Source organism: Hevea brasiliensis, chromosome 14 (assembly GCF_030052815.1).
Source record: "Hevea brasiliensis isolate MT/VB/25A 57/8 chromosome 14, ASM3005281v1, whole genome shotgun sequence".
Taxonomy (NCBI): domain Eukaryota; kingdom Viridiplantae; phylum Streptophyta; class Magnoliopsida; order Malpighiales; family Euphorbiaceae; genus Hevea; species Hevea brasiliensis.
The window spans coordinates 15,888,428-15,913,848 of record NC_079506.1 but is presented as its reverse complement, the minus strand read 5'-3'; the positions used below and the strand labels follow the sequence as shown (position 1 = coordinate 15,913,848).

The following is a 25,421-nucleotide window of genomic DNA, read 5'->3' as shown; positions in this document are numbered from 1 at the left end:
ACATCGCTTATAAATGAAAATTTTTAAATTTTTTTTAATAAAATAAGATATTTTTAAATTTATGAATTTTAAATTTTAAAAATTAAGAAATTCCAGTTCAGCAAATTACATTATTTATTGAGATAGAATTCAATTCAATAGCAGAATGTTTATATCATAATGCATAAGTTAGAGGTCAAAATTGTAATAGCTCAATCATCCCTTTAAGAAAATTTGAGAAATTTTGATATTTATAAAATCTCAATTATGATTTCATAACATTTATTAACATCCTTTTTTCCTTTCCATGCATCTTTATCATAAAAGGGTTCTTATTATAAATAAATAAAAAAAAAATTTGAAAACACCCTAAAATGAAAACTCTAATTAAAAACTATAAGTAAAACTAGGATTTGCTACTTTGTTTGGAGTTTGTTTCCGTTTTCTCAAATCACTAATTAAAAACTTATCCATAAATATTAAGGTTTACTGTCCTCTCAAGAGTAGAGCTCAGATTCATTTAATTCTTGGAGAAGACATTATTAAGAGAAGTAGTCATGAAATTCGAAGGGATTAATTTTTTTAGATTGTAAAACAGACATAAAGAATACCCGATAAATCAAAAAAATAATAAACTTCACAATAAACAAGACTATTTAAAAAAAAATATTAGAGAAAACCGGCCAAGCAAACTCCAATATACAAGAAATAATAATTCATGTTCATGATGCCAAGATTTATTTGCGATTATTTTCTTTCTTTATTAAAATTGAAACTTTAATATATAATCAAAGGACATTGCCTTTTTTTTTTTTATTCTTATGTAGATGCAAGCACATGGAGAAGCTATGAAATATGCAGGTTGAGAGGCATGAACTTGGAATACTAGTTGGTTGGTGAGATTACTCAGTGAAACAAAAAAAGAATCCGTAGTTGGTGGGGTAATTAACTAATAATTATCAAATTACAACGAGACAAGCAGTGATCGCATGCCTTATTCTCCTATAAATAGCATCTCTCCTTTCCATTCTATTCAACCAAACCACAATTTTCCACACTAATTAAAAATACTCTTCCATAGCTTTCAAAGTCTAAGAAATGGCTCCAACAGTAGCAGAATCAGCCACTGAGTCTTTTGATCTCACTGATTTTGTGATCAACCAAGGGAATGGAGTAAAGGGTCTTTCTGATTTGGGCATCAAAAGCCTTCCCAGGCAATATATCCAACCCCAGGAAGCATTGATCAATATAATCCCAAATGAATCTATACCTGTCATTGACATGTCAAACTGGGAAAATGATCCCAAGGTCGCTGAATCTGTCTGTGAAGCTGCAGAGAAATTTGGGTTCTTTCAGCTTCTTAACCATGGTGTGCCTCTTGAGGTGCTTAAGGGTGTTGAGGATGCAACTCATCGTTTCTTTGGGCTACCAGCAGCTGTAAAGAGGAATTACTCCAAGGAGCTTTCTCCTTCTAACAGTGTCAGGTTTGGTACTAGCTTTAGTCCTGATTCTGAAAAGGCTCTTGAATGGAAGGATTACCTTAGCCTCTTCTATGTCTCTGACGATGAGGCTTCTGCATTGTGGCCTCCTGAGTGCAAGTAAGATAATCTTAAACACCATTTTCTTGCTTTCTTTCTTCCAATGTCATAAATCACTTTCTAACTATCAGCATAATGTATTAAAATGGGGTTTTCTTGGGAAATTAAACCTGCTAAGCTAAGCTTTGTTCCATGACTGACCATTAATTCTTTTGTTTACAGGGATGAATGCTTGGAATACATGAAGAAAGCAGAAATTCTATGCAGAAAGCTGTTAACTGCACTAATGGAGAGACTCAATGTAAAAGAAATAGATGAAAAAAAAGAATCTCTTTTAATGGGATCCAGAAGGATCAACCTCAACTACTATCCAAGATGTCCAAACCCTCAACTCACTGTAGGGGTAGGCCGCCATTCCGATGTCTCCTCCCTCACTTTCCTCCTCCAAGACGAAATCGGTGGACTTTACGTGCGAGTAAACGAAGGTAAAGGCGAAGAAGATGGTTGGGTTCATGTTCCTCCCATTGAAGGATCTCTGGTGATCAACGTCGGAGACGCACTGCAGATACTAAGCAATGGTCGATACAAGAGCGTAGAGCATTGTGTGATTGCGAGTGGGAACAGGAACAGAATTTCCATTCCTGTTTTCGTCAATCCAAAGCCAAGTGATGTGATCGGACCGTTACCGGAAGTTGTTCTTGCCTCCGGAGAGAAGCCTAAATACAAGAACATTTTATACTCTGATTATGTGAAGCATTTCTTCAGGAAGGCTCATGATGGGAAGAAGACTGTGGAGTTTGCTGAGGTGTAATAATTTTTCCTGTACCAGTTTATGTCACTGCTTTTTTTTTTTATCAAGTTTATGTCACTGTTAATGTTGTAATGACTAAGTAGTTATTAAATAATAAATTATAAGATTAATTTTATAATAAATTGCACATAATTTAGCATAAATTTTCTTTAAGGTATTTATTTATTATTTATTTTTCTTCTTTGTCAAATTATGGATCTATTCAGCAATATTAATTATTTAAATAATTGTTAATTTTTATATCTTAATTATTAATGGTTAATTATTTATATAGTAATTTAAAGTAAAAGTATTTAATAAAAATAATTATATTAAAATATAGAATAATAATATTATGACTCATTATCTCAATCTCTAAATACTAATATAAATAATATCAAACTCTATAAATAAGGGAGATTATAAAAATCGTTGCCTAACAAGACATATATTATCAAGAAAAAAAAGGTTAAATAGGAAAATGAAAAAAAAAATTCATATTAAAGAGAGAAAACTAAAACCAAACAAAAGAGAAAAAAAAAATCAGATTAGAAATTAAAGAAAGAGGAGAGGGTTGAGAAATCCAAAGTGAAAAGTTGATAAAATTAACTTCATTTCTTTATTTTTTTTAGAATAATATTTAAATTTATTGAATTGTTAAATTCAATTTTTTAATTTTGTAAAATATTTAAATTTAAATTATTTTAAATTTTAAGAAAATTAAAATGAATTATAAATCATTTTAAAATGAATAAATCAAATCAACATTTGACACAACTGTTCTGCCTCAATGATTAAGATTCAAGGCCATAAATGGTAACATTTGATACAATTATTGAGTCCTTCCTCTTGATCATAATTGAGTTGAAGCTTATATTGTTTTAGTTTTGATACATTGGATTTGATAAAAAAAAAAAAAAAGTTTTGGTACATTGGAATAAAATCTCAATGGAATATTGATATGATATATATATAGAGAGAGAAAGCTTTTCTGATTAAATAATTAAAATTATTTATTTCTCTGTTTTAATTGATAAATGATACAAAGGTACCAAAATTGTCTCTCTTTTAATTGATAAATGATACAAAGCCACCAAAATTGAATATGTAAATGAAAGCTACATATTAGAAACAAAAGGGTCTAAATTTTGCTAAAATCAAATGAGCATTGAAATTGAAATAAATATAAATGTTAAATAGATAAATTATGGGGCATAATAGTAAAAGTTTAAAAAGTAATAATTATTAAAATTAAAGAGATATAAATAAAATGAGAGATTCATAAAACAATTAAGAGAATATATTAATTAAAAATAAATATATATTTAAGTTGATTTATCTAAAATTTGCATAAGAATTTTTATTTTTGTTCATAGATAGAACATTCGCACACACGAATTAATGATAAGAATTGACCGCTGTTGAATTCATGACAATTTTAACAGTCATTATTTTTATATAATTCATATACATGCATATTCCACATTCAATGTGGAATCTCAAAAGAACAGCCCTTGAATAGCATAAGAGTTGAAACTATTAATTTTATCTTCTTATATAGAAATAAATAAAATAATTTTTAATTTAAAGGCTAAATAAGAGGTAAGATTAAAAAAAAAAATTATATTTTACCCATAAAATGAGAGGGGAGCAAAAATAAAAATTAAAAAAAAAATCCCATCTGATTTTTATAGATTTAAAATTTTCAATAAATAATTTTTAATTGATCTTTTGTATTTATTTAATGAAAATCAAGTAATTTTTATATTTCAATTGAAATAATAATATATGAGTTATAAATTATTATATATCATTTATGAGTTGCAAATTATTATATAAGAGTCAATAAAAATTTTGAGAGAGCCAATTAACAAAAAATAAAAATTTACTATGTTTATTTAAAACTTTTTTATAAATATTTAAAAAGATTAATAAAAAGTTTGAGAGATCCATTAATAAAAAATTAAAATTTAATATACTTATTAAAAATTTTTTAAAATATTTAGAAGGGGAGCCAACACCTTGAATAAACTATTTTTTTAAAGTACACATACAATAAGGTTGGTACGACTTTGCAAACTTATATTAATTAATTAAGGCATGATAGTGTCTATATCTTGTACATTAATTTTATCTTAAAAAAAAAATTTTATTGGATGTATTAATTCAATTTATTTTTAAGAACATACTCGTTGACATTAATTTAATTAATGCAATTAAAAATTTTAAATAATATTGAAATATTTGTAATCCTATAATTAAAAAAGAAATAGAGTTCTCATTTTTATCAAATATAGTAATTTTATTAATTTTTATATAATTTTTCTGATTTAAAAACTCAAATTTTATTAAAATTCAATTTATTTTATTTTTTTAATTGTAATATTTGGAAATTCAATTTTTTTAATTTAAAAATTTTAAAAATTTGTTCTTATAAATAATTGTGTGAGAATTAAATTAGATTGAGTTTTTATTATAAATATTTTTTTTCAAACAAACCCAAAGAGATGTTGTAATACCCTCACCATAAGTAGTCCGTACATTTTACTGTTCCGACAACTAATATCTGTTTAGACAGTTAAAATGTCTAGAACTACACCTAGACTATAGTGAGGAGGCATAAATTGAAGAAAAAAAAAATGTTAAGAAAATATCGAAAAAATATAGAGAAAAAAAAAATTAAAGTTTAAAGAATTTATAAATTGGTACAAAAATAATAAAAATAACGCAATATGCACTACTAAGGGCATTTTGGTCATTTCACCCCCAAAGGTGAATTTTGACCTAAATGTCAAAACAAAAAAAAATAGAGAATAAAATAATTAACATTAATTAAAATTTATGAAATAATTAGGAAAATGAGAAGAGAAAAGAAAAGAAAAGAAAAGAAAAGAAAAGGCTTAGGAAAATTCAAAAAAAAAAAAGTATATAAATAGGCATTAGAGGACAAACTCCCACCCACTTTCATCTTCTTCCTCCATTTCTTCTCTCTCTTTCCCTCATTTCCTCCATTGTTGTCAAGCTTCCAAGCTTGATTTCCCAAGCTTCTACCCATCAAAACCTTTAGCACCCTTCACAAAAAATACTCCCCACTCCATAAGGAAGCCATAGATACCCATAAGAAGCAAGAAAGTTGAGGTTTGGGAAGCTCAAGTAAGGTTAGTGCACTAATCCCTCTTCTTCTCTTTATTAAACATGAAAAGCATGTTTAGCTAAGCATAAATACCATTAAAACAAAAAGAAAATTTAGAGGAAAGAACTCTTGAATTTTTGGCAGCCATGGAACTTGAAGTTTATTGCTTTTAAGTGATGAAAAATGGTTCCATGAGAATGTGTAATTAGTTGAAATGTTTGGGTGTTTGATTGTGTAGTGTTTGTGAAAATTTGAAACTTTGAAAACTAGGGTTTGTGTAAATGTTGAGGACTTTATGTAAAATGTTGAAATTGATCTATTGGGATGAGATTGTTGCTTATAGAAGTGTATTGCATGCAAATTGAAGTAAGGAAGTTAGAGGAGATTGAGTTTTGAAAGTGTCAATTTTTTGCAGGTTGTGTTTGTTGAGGGCAGTGTACATTTTAGGCCATAAATAAAATTGTGTGACCCCAATTGGTATGAGGCCAATTGAAGGTGAAACTAGACCCAAAATAGCCCATTTTCCATGAAGAAACCATGCCCAAATTCTGTCCAAAACTTGACCTAAATACTGCCCAAATTCGGATTTCTCTGCACCCAACCCAGAAAATGACCAAATGAACAGTACGTGTTCATTTGGTCATAACTCTCTCTATACTAGTCCAAATGACCTAAAATTTTACCCATGGAATGTTTAGACATAGAGCTACAGTTTTCATGAAGACTAATTAACCCAGTTTTGCCTTTAACCAATTCAAATTGGTAGCACAAGTTAGGTCACTGAAACTGCCAACCCAGAAAATGACCAAATGAACAGTACGTGTTCATTTGGTCATAACTCTCTCTATACTGGTCCAAATGACCTAAAATTTCACCCATGGAAAGTTTAGACATAGGGCTACACTTTTCATGAAGACCACTTAACCCAGTTTTGCCTTTAACCAATTCAAATTGTTAGCACAATTTGGGTCACTGAAACTGCCAACCCAGAAAATGACCAAATGAACAGTACGTGTTCATTTGGTCATAACTCTCTCTATACTGGTCCAAATGACCTAAAATTTCACCCATGGAAAGTTTAGACATAGGGATACACTTTTCATGAAGACCACTTAACCCAGTTTTGCCTTTAACCAATTCAAATTGTTAGCACAATTTGGGTCACTGAAACTGCCAACCCAGAAAATGACCAAATGAACAGTACGTGTTCATTTGGTCATAACTCTCTCTATACTGGTCCAAATGACCTAAAATTTTACCCATGGAAAGTTTAGACATAGGGATACACTTTTCATGAAGACTACTTAACCCAGTTTTGCCTTTAACCAATTCAAATTATTAGCACAAGTTGGGCAAGTTGGGTCACTGAAACTGCCAACCCAGAAAATGTCCCAAAATACTATTCCTTTGGTATTTTGACCATAACTTGAGTTCTATAACCCCAAACTCAGTGATTCAAAAACTGAAATTCAAGCTTAAACATAGAGGAGCAATTGTTGTGAAGGAATTGTGACTAAATAGACATCCCAACCTAGTCAAATTCCTAGATAAAGATAACACATCAACATGAACCTAAAGAAAGGTTCATGGGAAAATGCTATATATGATAATTAAAATACTCATAAGGAGAATTAAAAATTAAAAATGATATGAAAATGTAAATTGGGACTAATGTCCTATTAATATGAAATTAATGGTACCAATGAACAGTACTAGAAAATAGTAATAGTGAATAGTATTAAATTAATTAAAAATGTTTAATTGCCCATAGTATACATAGACTTATTTATTTAGTTTGGATAAATTGGTATACCAATTAGGGACTTCAGATAGCAGTACTGCCTACCGAGAAAATCATGAACTGACAATATATGTCTGGTATGATTGTTCTACAGGCTATATGCCTACTTACTGGCCATTGTGCCTACTTTATTTCTGGCTTTACAAGCCTGACAGCGGGTCTCATGCCCGACAGCTGGCCTCGTGCCTGACAGACGTATACTGGATAGACATATGGCTGTCTAACCAGTATACACCCGTACATCCAGCTTTTATAATTTGTTATAGGTTTTCTTGGGCACTGAAAAAATAATAATAATAATTAATTAAGACTTAAAATACAATAAGTAATCATAAAAGATCCCGATAATGTTAATTATTTTCAAAGAGCAATAAAAGTGTAAAAGACCCAGAAATTATGAGTTACATATATTGTTTCAAATTATTAAATTATTGTTATTATAAATTATGCACCACTAAGCGTTATGTTTAGCGCGTTGGTTTTCCATCGCGTAGGTACTGGAGATCAGCCGCATCAGTCCCAGCAGCCGCAACAGCAGCATCAGTAGTGCACTGACAGAGCTCTGATCAGATCTGCCATTGTCCAGAGTCACCTCATCGGTCTTTTGTATTTTGGTAGGGCCCATGTATAGACTAGTATTTTGGTTCATTATGTTTAGGCATGATGTAATTACAAGTTTATGATGTATTTCATTTTGGACTTGAAATGAAAACTTATAATTTATTATCTATGAATTTCCATATGAACGCAATAGATGACACTTCATTTTGAAATCTCATAAATAGTTGTGAATGATATGATAAAAGAGAATATGATATGGAAATATGTGAGATAACTATGAATATGTTACTAGGTGATAGTGGAAACCGTTAGATGCTAATAAAACAGAGGAGGATCTGTCCGGGTCTCCACAGAAATAAGATATAAAAAAAAAATTCTATATATAAATTACCTGATTTGAATGACATTAAAATTTACAATAGACATGACACGACAAGATAGGGTGCTCCAGCACCGAATGTGACACTTCTTGCTCGGCTATACAATAGACGGGTAAGGGGCATCACAGATGTGGGTTGTATAAAATATGAATACAGATTTAGAGGGTGTTTATCTTTGCTTATAAACTCTAAAAATTGGTATATATATTTATTTATAATACTTTTTGAATTTATAAATTGAGTTTATAAGTTAAAAAAAATAAGTTGGGGACTCAGTTTTTTATTTTGATGCTTATAAATCATATGTTTATTAGCTGATTTAATCAAGTATTTTACTGTATTATCTTTATTTAATTTTTAAATTTTTTATTATAAATATCGTCTAATATCATTTTTAGTCATTTTAATAATAAATATACTAATAAACCAGTGTTATCAAAGGCGAGCAAGCGCCCGAGCGGCGCCGAGCGGCGGCGCCCTCTGTCGCCTCGGCGACGCTGGCTCGGCTTGGAGGAGGCGCCTCGGCCGGAGAGGCGAGCGTCTGAGTAGAGGCGACGCCTCTTCACAGCAACGGTAAAGTGTGTTTTTTTTTTTTAAATTAAAAAGTCGATAAATTTATCTGCGTACCGTCAGCCATTCCACCAGCAGACAGCCTTTTCTTCTCAACCTCACGAAGACACTCCTCAACGGCTCAACCTCGACGACAACATGTACGCTCTTCTTCTTCTTCTTCTTCTTCTTCTCCCGCTTCGATCTCTCTCTCTGTTCCCTTTTTTTTTTTTTTCTCCTTCCCTCTCCACCTCTGTTCAATCTCTCTCTCGGGTCCTCTTTTTTTTTTTTCTTTCTTTCCTGCTGCTGCGCTGCTTGCCGATCGCTCTGAGGTCCTTTTTTTTTTTTTTTTTTTTTTCTCCTTCCCTCTCCACCTCTGTTCGATCTCTCTCTCGGGTCCTCTTTTTTTTTTTTCTTTCTTTCCTGCTGCTGCGCTGCTTGCCGATCGCTCTGAGGTCCTTTTTTTTTTTTTTTTTCTCCCTCTCCACTTTTCTTCTACTGCTGCTCTCCTCTGTTTCGATCTCACTTTTCTTCTACTGCACGTCCCTTTCCCTTTCCTGCTGCTCTGTTTTTTATTTTTATTTATTTTTTTTTCTCCTCTCCTTCTTCTTTCAGCAGTCCCTTTTATTTTTTCTTTTTTTTTTCTTCTCCTCCTTTTAATTAATTAGTTATTATTATTTATTTATTTATTAATTTAATTATTTTATTTTTATTAATTAATTATTTAAATTTTATGGGTATTGATAAATTAATTATTTTACTTTGTATTTTTGTTTAATTAGTTGATTAATTAATATGGGTATTGTTGATTTGTTGGTATTTAGTTTAATTTTTATTTGTTATTCTTATTAATTTGATTTGTTAATTAGACATTATTTATTAATTAATTATTTATTTTATATAGGTATTATTAATTTATTGTTAATTTAATTTTTTATCTTTTTATTATTGTTAATTAATTGTTTAATTTATATGGGTATTGTTAATTTATTATTAATTAGTTTACCTTTTACTTGTTATTATTGTTAATTAGTTTTAATTTGATTAATTTTGCTTTTTTCTTGTTAATTAGATATTAGATGTTTATTTTATATGGGTATTATTAATTTATTGTTAATTTGATTATTTTTCTTTTTGTTCTTAGTAAGTAATTGTTCTTAAGCTGGAAATACATGTATGTACTATTTTCAATTTCTCTTATTTTAGATATAAACATAGTGTAAATCATATTTTTTTTCTTTTTAATATGTTTTTTTACTTATCAACTATTTAAAAGTATATATATATATATATATAATTTAAACAATTAAGGTTATGGCGCCTCGCTTCAAAAAGGCCCTCGCCTCGCCTCTCGCCTAAGGCAATAGAATACTCTATCGCCTTAGTGTCGCCTTTCGCCTTGATAATACTGTAATAAACTATATTTTACTAGGCATATTAATTGTTTATCAATCATTTATAAGTATTTTAATTAAATTCTTAATTATTTAAAATTTAAATATTTATAAATTTAAATTAATTTATAAATAATTAATAGATAATTTTTATAAGTTAAGTCAAACACTTTTTGTAACATCTTCACTTTAGCTAGTCAAATCTGACCCTCTGTTCCATGACCAATGTTGGTCCAGGCAGCTAGACTGTTTGAAATTATAATTAGACTAAAGTGGGGAGTTATAAAGAAACCAAATAATGCTCATAAAAATCAAGGAAAAATTTATAGGAAATAAATACACTAAGGTTAAACGAGCCGAAACTAAAGGGATGAGTAACCCGAAAGGGAAGTGACGGTAAAGGCCGTTAGCAACCCGAGAATCGGGGAAAACTTCATGAAATAATTTTTAGGACCTCAGGGAAGGATTATTGGGGTTCCAATGACAGTAAAATGTTAAGAAAACACAAGAAAAATTTAATCAATCGGTACACACAATTTTTGCTCGTTAAGCCAAACGAAGGGCATTTTGGTCATTTCGTCTTCAGAGATGATTTTTGACCAACTTGTCCATTTATGTAAGTGAATTATATGACGTAAAATATGAACAAATATTGATGAAAAATTATTTAAAAATAAATAGGCAATGAAAGAAAAGAAAATGAAAATTATGGGATTTATTACTTCATGCTTATGTAAGCATGAGGTAATTAAAAATGCTATGGCCAATCAAATTAAAGCAAGACAATTATAATACATTAAAAATAGAAAAAAGAGGGCAGAAATCTGGAATAAACCAACAGCCTCTCCCTTCTTCAAAACGTCACTTATGCTCTCCTCCCTCACTCCTCCATTAACAAGCTCCCATACCTTCATTTTCCCTAGCTTTCTTTCAACAAAAACCCTAAGTGTCAACATAAAACCTTGATATTTCAGCTTGGTGAAGCTTTTGGGAGCAAAAGGAAGAGTAAAAGAAGAGTTCTTACAAGCTTGAGATTAGCGCCATTAAATGTTAGTGACTTAAACTTGTTTTTCTCTTTAAATTCATGTTAAAGGAGTAAGATTGAGTGCAAAATTACAAAGAAATTTAATAAATAACATGTGTATGCCCATCCCACATTTTTGGCAGCCTTGGATGTGGTAATGTTTTGAGGATTTCATGGAACTAGAAATGGTAGTATGGCTGCCTTAACATTGGTCTCTTAAGTGAAATGGTGAAATGCAAGTTAAATGCATGATTTGAGATGTTAGGTTTAGAGTTTGGGTATGAAATGGAGACTTTGAGCATGTAATGGTGAAATTAAGTTTTAATAGTCAATTAGTGACCATTTGATTATGTGTAAACAAGAAATGAAGTGGTTTGTATAGTGGGAATTGAAGTTAGTGTGGCTGCCCTTGGTGACATGCAGGATTGGGCATGAGTCCAGCAGGTTTGGGCAGCAATAACTGGAGTTGTAGAGGTTCAATTGGTGCAAGGCCAATTGAACATGAAACTAGACACATAATGGTACAACTTTGGTGAAGAAACCATGCTCAGAAAACTAAATCAAGTTAATCTAAAGATTACCCTAATCTGGGTGACCTGCATTCTGCCTGGGCAAAATGACCAAATGAACAGTGTTTAGTCATTTGGCCATAACTCAGTGTAGAGAGGTCCAATTGATCTGAAATTTTACCAGAAACAAACTGAGATATAGACCTATAACTTTCATGAAGAAACTTAACCCAAATTATGGCCATAATATATTCAAAAAGTTACCTGTAGTCACTGTTCAAAATACTATCAATTTGGTCAGTCCAGAAAATCTGGAAAATTTATAATCCGGCCAGTTGTGGTTTTTAGGCCATAACTTGAGCTACAAAACTCCAAATAGAGTGATTCAAAAAATGAAATGTAACTAGAAAAAATAAGGAACAACTTTCATGTTGACTATTTTGCCAAATTCCCACTACAAAAATGACTAATGGAATAATAAACACAAAACTTGAAATCTGAAATTTTTGAACAATTAACATTAAGCTTAGAAATGGTATTGGCAACCAATACCAATAATTTTAGAATGCAAAATGTGGTATGTTGGGAGAATTAAAACTAATGTACCCATTGTCCATGTAAAAGTCAACATTTTTGTTGACTAATAAATTGAATAGTAACACCTAAACTTGAATTTCAAGAATTGCATAATTTAAGAGTGTAACATGCCATAGTACACCTAGCAAGATTGGTTTGGATAGGTTGGCATGCCAATAGGGTTTTGTTAGCAGTATTGCATATGGCTTTATGCCATTCTGTGTTTTATGGCCTCACGTGCCATTCTGTGATAAAATAGCCTTTGGCTATATTGATTGAGATATTATACTTGGGTTTTATCCCTGACAATTATTATAGCTTATTAGCTGTTCTGTTGCACACCGAAAGACACAATGTGATCGATGGTGTGATGGTCCGAGGTATTTAGTACCCAGTGCTAGTTTACTCGTTTATCCAGTTCAGTCGACTAGTATGGGTTACTCGAGCAATGATAATAAATCTTACCAAATTTTAATCGAATAATACTACAATAAATATCAGAAATTAAGTCTACTAAAAATGTAAACATACATTCTGTATATTTAATTTATTTTAGTTACTTTATTTTATCTTGTCACTACTAAGTAGAATTGCTTAGCGCGTCGCTTTTGCCACGCGCAGGTACTGGAGACATAGCTGGGGAGTCCAACAGACCTCATACAGGGTGAGCTTTCAGATCTGCACACGGAGTCCAGAGTCACCTCACGTTTGCAGTGCATTTGGTAGGACATTATGCCACTTTTGATATTTTGGTATTTGTATTTTGTCAACTTCTGTAATGTATATTATAAACTCATGTAATTATGCTTTTGATGTAATTATCTATGAACTATGTTCAGTAATAAATGTGAGCATTCCTCATTGAATTGAGTGTGATATGAAATGAATTAAATTTTGAGATACTGAAGTCATTTGAGAAATTGTTGATAATATATTGGTGGTTGACTGAGAATGATGTGATGATTTTATTGGAAGTATTTTTAACAGATTTAGAAGAACTGTTTTTCCAATTTACAGCTAGCACTCTGGCGGATTTTCTATAAAATTTGCGAAAAATTCAGATTAATAAAAAATTATAAATAAATAAGAAAAAAGATTAAATTAAATTGAAATATGATTTAGTGCTCCGACATACTGTGTTGCATATCTTGCTCGGTTACATTGTAGACAGGTAAAGGGTGTCACACTTTTTTAATAAAAAATGACGTCCATTGTCTAGCTACATTAACTTGCTTGATTGATCATGGACCATTAATTTAATGCTTCACTATTTTTGAATTTTTTTTTTGAAAGAATTATTCTTGATTTTGATATACCTGACTAACACATTTGAGATCACGATGATGGCTTCGGTGAAGAATCTGAAATCTAAAGAATAATGGAACTTTAATTAATATCACATATATTTTGTGATAAAATTAAATAATCTCAAACATTAATAATGAATGAATGCCACTAAAATAAATATTGTTTAGGAACATTATTCATGAGCCAGATCGCTCTTTAATTAATTATATATAAGAAGGGTACAGTGGAAACTCTTCCTTATCCTGCTTCACAAGTTTGCTTGCAAGTAGCTAATATTTTACTGGTTTTTCTATCTAGTATAATGAGTTGTAAATTATTATATAAGAGTCAATAAAAATTTTGAGAGAGCCAATTAACAAAAAATAAAAATTTACTATGTTTATTTAAAACTTTTTTATAAATATTTAAAAAGATTAATAAAAAGTTTGAGAGATCCATTAATAAAAAATTAAAATTTAATATACCTATTAAAAATTTTTAAAAATATTTAGAAGGGGAGCCAACATCTTGAATAAACTATTTTTTTAAAGTACACATACAATAAGGTTGGTACGACTTTGCAAACTTATATTAATTAATTAAGGCATGATAGTGTCTATATCATGTACATTAATTTTATCTTAAAAAAAATGCATTGGATGTATTAATTCAATTTATTTTTAAGAACATACTCGTTGACATTAATTTAATTAATGCAATTAAAAATTTTAAATAATATTGAAATATTTGTAATCCTATAATTAAAAAAGAAATAGAGTTCTCATTTGATCAAATATAGTAATTTTATTAATTTTTATATAATTTTTCTGATTTAAAAACTCAAATTTTATTAAAATTCAATTTATTTTATTTTTTTAATTGTAATATTTGGAAATTCAATTTTTTTAATTTAAAAATTTTAAAAATTTGTTCTTATAAATAATTGTGTGAGAATTAAATTAGATTGAGTTTTTATTATAAATATTTTTTTTCAAACAAACCCAAAGAGATGTGGGTTGCATAAAATATGAATACAGATTTAGAGGGTGTTTATCTTCGCTTATAAACTCTAAAAATTGGTATATCTATTTATTTATAATAATTTTTAAATTTATAAATTAAGTTTATAAGCTAAAAACAATAAGTTGGGGACTCAGTTTTTTTATTTTGATGCTTATAAATCATATATTTATTAGCCGGTTTAATCAAGTATTTTACTGTATTATCCTTATTTAATTTTTAAATTTTTTATTATAAATATCCTCTAATATCATTTTTAGTCATTTTAATAATAAATATACTAATAAACTATTTTTTACTAGGCATATTAATTATTTATCAATCATTTATAAGTATTTTAATTAAATTTATAATTATTTAAAATTTAAATATTTATAAATTTAAATTAATTTATAAATAATTAATACTTATAAAATAATTTTTATAAATTAAGCCAAACACTTTTTTAATGAAAAATGACGTCCATTGTCTAGCTGCATTAACTTGCTTGATTGATCATGTACCATCAATTTTTGTGAACCTCTCCTAATGCTTCACTATTTTTGAAAATTTTTTTTTGAAAGAATTATTCTTGATTTTGACACATTTGAGATCACGATGATGGCTTTGGTGAAGAATCTGAAATCTAAAGAATAATGGAACTTTGATTAATATCACATATATTTTGTGATAAAATTAAATAATCTCAAACATTAATAATGAATGAATGCCACTAAAATAAATATTGTTTAGGAACATTATTCATGAGCCAGATCGCTCTTTAATTAATTATATATAAGAAGGGTACAGTGGAAACTCTTCCTCATCCTGCTTCACAAGTTTGCTTGCAAGTAGCTAATATTTTACTGGTTTTTCTATCTAGTATAATAATAGAGAGTGAAGACTAATTAATTATAAGACCAAACTGAGATCAAACTAAGTTAGGCAATATTGAATTCACTGTTAATTAACTTAATTATTGATTTTCTCAAAAGATTAACTCATCTTATAATTTTATAAAGAGTGGGTAATTTATAGAAGCGTTGAATTTTAAAACCATATTATAAAAGTTAACAAAGTGAATATTTGCAACAGGTGTTATAAGAGGAGGGAAAATGATGAAGCCATTCATGACGGATTTGGTGTTGCCTTGGTGTTGTTATATTGTCGAGCAATTTTATATTAGTATTTGATATGAAATAATAAATAAATAGTAATAAGATATATAAATATAATGTTTATTTTTTTAATTACAAAGTGATTAAAATTTTTTGATTATTGAAAATATATATATCATTAAGTTAACATTACAATCAAACGATGAAAAGTATTTTAATAAAAAAATATTTTTTAAAAATATTTTCTTTATACAAATAATTTTTAGTGAAACAAATAGATAAAATTTTTAATTTAAACTCAGTTTAGTCTAAAACTAAGAAAATTAAGAAATTAAATTTCTTAATTTTTGAGTTAAATATTAAATTAAGAAATTTAGTTTTAAAATCAAGAAATTGAAGTTTTTTATTTGTTATTTAAATCAAGAAATTTAGTCCATCACTTTTAATTTTTGAGTTAAATTAAACTTAAATTAAAATCTCTGAATTAATTTAAATAAAAAATTAAAAATAAATAAATTAAATTTCCTCATTAAGTACAAAAGTTAAATTAAATATTTTACCAAAAAAAATTAATCGAGTCTACAATGCTATTACCTTAGACAGTTGTTTAACAACCTTTTTTATATTTAAAATTTTATAAAAAAAATTAATTTAATTAATTGTTTATTTAAAAAATAAAAAATTTATTAAAAAAATAAAACATAATTATATAAAAATTTATTTAAATTTTTTTTATAAATTGTTTATTTTAAATGAAGCCTCTCTATATATATATATATATAGCAGTTGATAATAAATTTTTTAAATAATTAAATAAGCTGAAAATTTTTGTTTATTTAACAAGCAAAGTAATTAAAAAAATTAATTTAATTAGAGCTAAATAAAGAAAAACACTTTAAAATAATTTATTGGTTATAATAATTTTTCAAGTTTTATTATTGAAATGGGAAAAGGTAATTTTAGGCCTTGCTAATAAAAAAGCCATTAACTTTCCATACGAGTGATAAAAAAATTTTATTTTCTTTAAATAAAATTGAGTATTCAATCCTTATAAATAGAGAAATTTCAATTGTAAGCACTTTACTTTGTAAAGAACCTTTTCAACGAGAGCAGGCCTAACTCAGTAGACTAAAAATTATATATGATTTACTAAAAAAAAATAAAAATGTCATTAACTTAATGGGTGATGATATAATTTAACAATAATTTTTTTATTAATATTAAACAATCTTAAAAATATATTAGAGATTTATTACAATAAAAATATAATTAAAGAAAATAAAAAAACTGGCAATTGCAGCAGGTTAAATTATAAATTTTCACAGTTCATATTACTTCTAAAAAATTTTAAAATATATAAAATAAACTAGAAGGCATATCTGGTTTTTAACCCTACCAACCATCTCCAAATTAAATATCAGTTAAGATTTTTTTTTTTAAATTATTTTTTATAAGGGAGTTCAACCTGATGTACCGATCTAAGTGAAGGAGACAATTTCTTAAATTTATTACTTGATGTAGATAAACAATCAATCAGTAAAAAATTACACATATGTGTTGTGTAATTTTAATTAAATTAGCAATTAATAATTATTTTGGTGTATATATTCAAGCGTAAATAAAAATTAATTATATAAATAATATATTTTTAATCACTACATTAAAATCAGATTACGTATCAATTAAGAGTTCTAAACTTATTTTTTCAAAAATTTCCACTGGGATTATAATTTAAATGGATTATAGCTATAGCTGTGCATGATAGTCATTTATGGTTTCATTGAACCATCACAAAAAGTGGATAAATGATGAATAATTCAGGTCAGAATTGGAGATGTAACATGTAGACTATTAGACCAGTCAACCATTGTTGGTTTCAAACACGGCCCAATTGAAGAAGCCACGAAACTGCATAATGGGTTGGTGAGCTCTTTTATTTTATGTACATCAAAGCAAAAAAATAAGAGAAGTTCACTTGTTTTAATTATCAACAAGCGCCTATAAATAGCTCTGGATAATATGCTAATGGCACCACAGCAACCTTTTCCGTTGATATCTCTTTAATCTGAGCGCTCAATTCCTCCCTAGGATCTCAAACAATACTTGTGAGTTTCTCAGTTAAAAATCTTGATAAGCAAAGCAATGGCTCCAACAATGGCAGTATCATCCAACGATTCCTTTGATATTACTGATTTTGTCATAAACAAAGGGAATGGAGTGAAGGGTCTTTCTGATTTGGGCATCAAAAGCCTTCCTTCCCAATATATTCAACCCCAAGAAGCATTGATCAATATCATCCCACAGGAATCCATTCCCGTCATTGACATGTCTAACTGGAATGAGGATCCTAAAGTCGCTGAATCAGTCTGCGAAGCTGCTGAGAAATTTGGTTTCTTTCAGCTGGTTAACCATGGGGTGCCACTTGAGGTACTCGATGGAGTTAAAGATGCAACCCATCGTTTCTTTGGGTTACCAGCAGAGGAGAAGAGGAAATATTCCAAGGAGCTTTCCTCTACCAACAGCGTCAGGTTTGGAACCAGCTTTAGTCCTGATGCAGAGAAAGCTCTTGAATGGAAGGATTATCTAAGCCTCTTTTATGTCTCTGAGGAGGAGGCTTCTGCATTGTGGCCTAGTGCTTGCAGGGATGAAGTTCTTGAATACATGAAGAGATCCCAAATCCTTTGTCAAAAGCTAATGAGTGCGCTCATGCAGAAGCTGAACGTGAAGGAAATAGACGAAACAAAAGAATCTCTGCTAATGGGATCCAAAAGGATTAACCTCAACTACTATCCCAGATGTCCAAACCCTCAGCTCACTGTTGGGGTAGGCCGCCACTCTGATGTTTCATCCCTCACTTTCCTCCTCCAAGACGAAATCGGTGGACTTTACGTGCGAGTGAACGAAGGCAAAGGGGAAAAAGATGGTTGGGTTCATGTTCCTCCGATTGAAGGATCCCTTGTGATTAATGTTGGAGACGCATTGCAGATACTGAGCAACGGTCGATACAAGAGCGTAGAGCACTGTGTGATTGCAAGTGGGAGCAAGAACAGAATTTCAATCCCCATTTTCGTAAATCCAAAGCCAAATGATGTGATCGGTCCTTTGCCTGAATTGATCGCCGCCGGAGAGAAGCCCAAATATAAGAACATTCTTTACTCTGATTATGTGAAGCATTTCTTCAGGAAGGCTCATGATGGCAAGAAGACTGTAGCTTTTGCTGAGATTTCGTCATAATACTGCAACTAAATTTCATTCTTCTTTGTAATACATAATTATTTCAATCACAAAATGAAATAACACCATGAAGACATATAAGTATATTATTTATTTGGCAAATTCAGATTTGAATGTAAACTCTTTCCATTTTCTACTTAAAAAAATTCATTCTACAAAATGAAGACATAAAATAAGAGATAGACTACTCAACAGAACATATTCTAAGGTATGCTATAACACAAATATCATGGAAAAGAACATCTACTAAATCTTGTGGTTCCTCCAACATATAAGTTTCGATAGCTAGCATACTTTGATGATCAGCAAGGTAGTTTGCCTATCTGTTTGCTTCCCTATAATGTGACTAACGTAGATTTAACCCTAATAGCTGACTCAAGAAGAGAGGATTGCTCAAATATTTATATTTAACACTTTTGTTTTATACCGATCGATATGAGACAACACACCCCCTTGCGTCTAAGAATAACACTATGATAGGGCAAAAGTGCTAAATATAAAAATTTGGACAATCTTCCCCTTAGAACTAACTTTTAATAGTGAATTAAGTCTAATTATTTTTTATATATATGTAATTTAGTTAACCTTTATCTTGATGCTGGGCCACCAGTATAGCTGCACTACTTTGAAACTATTTTGAGTGATTCCCTTCTATTGCTGTTTGTCAATAGTTCACTGTGATTACTTACTTTTAATAATTAATTGTAATTAATGAAAAAAATAGATTATAAATTTATTTATCAATTAGATTAACTCTTTAGATAGGGGTGTAATATCTAATGACCAAGGGGCCATGGCCCTAATTCCTGAATTAGTCTCAATTCCAAAGAGTATAAAGGCATCATTAGTGGGCAGATTACCTTCCACCAAGTCAACATTAATTTAGTACTTTATCTTAATGGGTTTCAGAAGAAGACTTGATTCCTCTCATCAAGATAATTTCCCTATAATTAATGATCTCTAATACGCACAAAACCCACCAACTAACTTTTTATTTTCTCTCATATGAAAATATAACCAAAGTCAATATTTAATTATTCAATAGCTTATGTTTTAAACATATTCGTATTAATGCAATTAATTAAATGAATCATATTTAGTTTAGTTATTTTTATGTTAGACGCGTAAATTGATAAGACTCTATCAATTTATGTTGTGCCTATCACTAATTTAGTTTGACGATAATTATTGTAAATTTTTTGAATTTAATTTATTAATAAAAATTTTACTTATTAAAAAAATCTTTAAAATAAAGGCAACAATCTCTTAAAAAATGATAAAATATACATATAATTTAGTTGATATATATATAAGAACTCTTGAATCATAGGCAAAGGCAGATTCATGAATGTCTCTAACTAATGGCTTACCTAACTAGTTAATTGTTCTTAATACTTAATCATGTAATAATCAAACAATTCTTTTACACATGTGCACAAATATTAATAGTAAAAAAATTGTGGAGGGGCGAGCATAATTGACTAGGGAGAGCAGCAGCCAGCAGCAAAAGCAAGTCTTGTAGTCATTCCTTAGGCACTTAAATCCTTATCACACACTTATACATATCTCTTCTGTTAATGTCATTGAATCCTTTATCCTTCTATCAAATGGCTTAATGATTATTATCCTTCAATATCAATTAGAATTTATATTTAATTATTTATATTTATTTTAAACCTGATTATTATTACTAAAAGACTATTTAAATTCATTTAATTTTATATATTTTAATTAATAATATACATAAAAAATATTTTTTATTAATAATTTATATTTTAACAATTTATTTGAATATAATATATAAAATTTTTTAAATATTATTAAAAAATATATTTTATATTCAATAGTAATTGTTTATATAAACGGATTCAAGTAATAAATACTTAATATGTAAAATTCAAATTTAAACCAATTTCAATGCTAATTATGTACTATTCAAACAAGGTTCGGATTAGGTACCCACAAATATCAAACTCGTTATCATCCTTAGACTTTTCTCATCTCCCCATTTTATTATCATTCATCCTTATATCGAGAAAAAGAGAGTGGTATCTATTAATGACTCATTTGATAAAAAAAAAAAATTGTTATGTATGATAAGTAATGGTGATTTAAGAATTTTGTATCATATTTGTTGATCAGATACATAATGTAGCAAATGAATCAATGATAACGCAAAGCAATTAAGTTTGATCATTAGAAAAAACATGATTGAAAGGAAAAGTCACAAACCCTAAAAGAATTAGTATTTTGTAAACCGTAAAATAGACGGAATGAAGGAGAAAACACAACATATATACATTATCATCCGAAGAAAAATTAAGGGTGAAAACTACTATTACATAAGCAAATTGATCATACTCCATTGAATACCTAAGAACTTGGAAAATTCAGATGGGTAAATTTCAGCACCTAAGTCACCTTGAAAGACTTTAATCCCAGATGAGTTTAATTTTTTGTTGATAGGATGATTAATCAAAGAATGATAAACACACATGTATTTATCTATCTCTATCTTAAGAATTTCTATGGGATTCAATTTAAATACGTGATACGTTTGAAATTTTGAAATAACTATGAATTTGATTTAGTATTTCAAGGAAAACATCATAAAACAACAATATAATGTCAAATTCAATACTTTTCAAATTTTCATCTGTTTGAATATTCTCTATTGCTAAATAAGTTAAAGTTGATGTTATTGTTGGATTCATGAATTGAATCTATGAATTTGAATTTGGATAAAATATCTTAATTAAGAGATTTAGGTTTTGTTTGTTTTACGGAAAATAATTTATTTATGAAAAATATTTTCTATAAATATTATTTTTTATAAAAATATTTTCTGTTGTTTGACATATGTTTAGTATTTTATGTCATTATTCACAAATCTATCAAGTCAAGTATTGTGAATCGGGAAAGTGGGATTAGGAAAATGACTTTTTGTTTTAAAAATGAGAAATTATTTTTCACTTGTTTTGAGTTTATTTTTCTTTGATCAAATTTAACACCCCAAATATTAGAAAATAAAAAAATGTTTTCCAAGAAAACATTTCCCCTCAAACAAACGGAGCTCTAAAAAAATTTAAATTTTATCAAAATTTAAGATAAAATAGTAACTAAAAAAGTAAGGATTTAAAATGACTATATTAACTGTATTATTTGAAATTCAAATTCAACATAATAAATTTTTTAAATACTCACATCGCTTTTAAATGAAAAATTTTAAATTTTTTTAATAAAATAAGATATTTTTAAATTTATGAATTTTAAATTTTAAAAATTAAGAAATTCCAGTTCAGCAAATTACATTATTTATTGAGATAGCGATTCAATTCAATAGCAGAATGTTTATATCATAATGCATAAGTTAGAGGTCCAAATTGTAATAGCTCAATCATCCCTTTAAGAAATTTTGATATTTATAAAATCTCAATTATGATTTCATAACATTTATTAACATCCTTTTTTCCTTTCCATGCATCATACATAAGTAAAACTAGGGTTTGTTACTTTGTTTGGAGTTTGTTTCTGTTTTTTCAAATCACTAATTAAGAACTTATCCATAAATATTAAGGTTCACTGTCCTCTCAAGAGTAGAGCTCAGATTCGTTTAATTCTTGGAGAAGACATTATTAAGAGAAGTAGTCACGAAATTTGAAGAGATTAATTTTTTTAGATTGTAAAACAGACGTAAAGAATACCCGATAAATCAAAAAAATAATAAACTTCACAATAAACAAGACTATTTAAAAAAATAAAAAATTAGAGAACACCGGCCGAGCAAACTCCAATATGCAAGAAATAATAATTCATGTTCATGATGCCAAGATTTATTTGCGATTATTTTCTTTCTTTATTAAAATTGAAACTTTAATATATAATCAAAGGACATTGCCTTTTTTTTTTTATTATTCTTATGTAGATGCAAGCACATGGAGAAGCTATGAAATATGCAGGTTGAGAGGCATGAACTTGGAATACCAGTTGGTTGGTGAGAATCCGTAGTTGGTGGGGTAATTAACTAATAATTATCAAATTACAACAAGACAAGCAGTGATCGCATGCCTTATTCTCCTATAAATAGCATCTCTCCTTTTCCATTCTATTCAACCAAACCACAATTTTCCACACTAAAAAATACTCTTCCATAGCTTTCAAAGTCTAAGAAATGGCTCCAACAGTAGCAGAATCAGCCACTGAGTCTTTTGATCTCACTGATTTTGTGATCAACCAAGGGAATGGAGTAAAGGGTCTTTCTGATTTGGGCATCAAAAGCCTTCCCAGGCAATATATCCAACCCCAGGAAGCATTGATCAATATAATCCCAAATGAATCTATACCTGTCATTGACATGTCAAACTGGGAAAATGATCCCAAGGTCGCTGAATCTGTCTGTGAAGCTGCAGAGAAATTTGGGTTCTTTCAGCTTCTTAACCATGGTGTGCCTCTTGAGGTGCTTAAGGGTGTTGAGGATGCAACTCATCGTTTCTTTGGGCTACCAGCAGCTGTAAAGAGGAATTACTCCAAGGAGCTTTCTCCTTCTAACAGTGTCAGGTTTGGTACTAGCTTTAGTCCTGATTCTGAGAAGGCTCTTGAATGGAAGGATTACCTTAGCCTCTTCTATGTCTCTGACGATGAGGCTTCTGCATTGTGGCCTCCTGAGTGCAAGTAAGAAAATCTTGAACACCATTTTCTTGCTTTCTTTCTTCCAATGTCATAAATCACTTTCTAAATATCAGCATAATGTATTCAAATGGGGTTTTCTTGGGAAATTAAACCTGCTAAGCTAAGCTTTGTTCCATGACTGACCATTAATTCTTTTGTTTACAGGGATGAATGCTTGGAATACATGAAGAAAGCAGAAATTCTATGCAGAAAGCTGTTAAATGCACTAATGGAGAGACTCAATGTAAAAGAAATAGATGAAAAAAAAGAATCTCTTTTAATGGGCTCCAGAAGGATCAACCTCAACTACTATCCAAGATGCCCAAACCCTCAACTCACTGTAGGGGTAGGCCGCCATTCCGATGTCTCCTCCCTCACTTTCCTCCTCCAAGACGAAATCGGTGGACTTTACGTGCGAGTAAACGAAGGTAAAGGCGAAGAAGATGGTTGGGTTCATGTTCCTCCCATTGAAGGATCTCTGGTGATCAACGTCGGAGACGCACTGCAGATACTAAGCAATGGTCGATACAAGAGCGTAGAGCATTGTGTGATTGCGAGTGGGAACAAGAACAGAATTTCCATCCCTGTTTTCGTCAATCCAAAGCCAAGTGATGTGATCGGACCGTTGCCGGAAGTTCTTGCCTCCGGAGAGAAGCCTAAATACAAGAACATTTTATACTCTGATTATGTGAAGCATTTCTTCAGGAAGGCTCATGATGGGAAGAAGACTGTGGAGTTTGCTGAGGTGTAATAATTTTTCCTCTACCAGTTTATGTCACTGCTTTTTTTTTTTGAGCAAGTTTATGTCACTGTTAATGTTGTAATGACTAAGTAATTATTAAACAATAAGCTATAAGATTAATTTTATAATAAATTGCACATAATTTAGCATAAATTTTCTTTAAGTTATTTATTTATTATTTATTTTTCTTCTTTGTCAAATTATGGGTCTATTCGGTAATATTAACTGTTTAAGTAATTGTTAATCTATATATCTTAAGTGTTAATGATTAATTATTTTATATAATAATTTAAAGTAGAACTATTCAATAAAAATAATTATATTAATTATTAAATATAGAATAATAATATTATGACTTATTTTATCAATCTTCGAATACTAATATAAATAATTATACGTCGAACTCTATAAATAAGGGAGATTATAAAAACCATTGCCTAACAAGACATATATATTATCAAGAAAAAGAAGGTTAAATAGGAAAATGAAAAAAAAAAATTCATATTAGAGAAAGAAAACTAAAACCAAACAAAAGAGAAAAAAATCAGATTAGAAATTAAAGAAAGAGGAGAGGGTTGTGAAATCCAAAGTGAAAAGTTGATAAAATTAACTTCATTTCTTTATTTTTTTTAGAATAATATTTAAATTTATTGAATTGTTAAATTCAATTTTTTAATTTTGTAAAATATTTAAATTTAAATTATTTTAAATTTTAAGAAAATTAAAATGAATTATAAATCATTTTAAAATGAATAAATCAAATCAACATTTGACACAACTGTTCTGCCTCAATGATTAAGATTCAAGGCCATAAATGGTAACATTTGGTACAATTATTGAGTCCTTCCTCTTGATCATAATTGAGTTGAAGCTTATATTGTTTTAGTTTTGATACATTGGATTTGATAAAAAAAGAAAAAGTTTTGGTACATTGGAATAAAATCTCAATGGAATATTGATATGATATATATATAGAGAGAGAGAGAAAGCTTTTCTGATTAAATAATTAAAATTATTTATTTCTCTGTTTTAATTGATAAATGATACAAAGGTACCAAAATTGTCTCTCTTTTAATTGATAAATGATACAAAGCCACCAAAATTGAATATGTAAATGAAAGCTACATATTAGAAACAAA

At 29.0% G+C, this 25,421-nt stretch overlaps 3 protein-coding genes across 3 annotated transcripts; all 3 read left to right on the top strand.

Moving 5' to 3' along the window:
- The first annotated feature begins 1,027 nt into the window (after positions 1 to 1,027).
- Positions 1,028 to 2,435, top strand: LOC110642755 (feruloyl CoA ortho-hydroxylase F6H1-3). Its single transcript, XM_021794891.2, has 2 exons — positions 1,028 to 1,577; positions 1,740 to 2,435. Exons 1-2 carry the CDS (start codon positions 1,078 to 1,080, stop codon positions 2,326 to 2,328), a joined length of 1,089 nt encoding a protein of 362 aa, XP_021650583.2. The 5' UTR covers positions 1,028 to 1,077; the 3' UTR covers positions 2,329 to 2,435.
- Positions 2,436 to 17,645: 15,210 nt separating this feature from the next.
- Positions 17,646 to 18,974, top strand: LOC110642753 (feruloyl CoA ortho-hydroxylase F6H1-3). Its single transcript, XM_021794889.2, has one exon. The coding sequence runs from the start codon at positions 17,781 to 17,783 to the stop codon at positions 18,870 to 18,872; it is 1,092 nt and encodes a 363-aa protein (XP_021650581.2). The 5' UTR covers positions 17,646 to 17,780; the 3' UTR covers positions 18,873 to 18,974.
- A 4,000-nt stretch (positions 18,975 to 22,974) lies between these two features.
- Positions 22,975 to 24,380, top strand: LOC110652136 (feruloyl CoA ortho-hydroxylase F6H1-3). The gene is made up of 2 exons (XM_021807655.2): positions 22,975 to 23,543; positions 23,706 to 24,380. Exons 1-2 carry the CDS (start codon positions 23,044 to 23,046, stop codon positions 24,289 to 24,291), a joined length of 1,086 nt encoding a protein of 361 aa, XP_021663347.2. The 5' UTR covers positions 22,975 to 23,043; the 3' UTR covers positions 24,292 to 24,380.
- Positions 24,381 to 25,421: the final 1,041 nt, after the last annotated feature.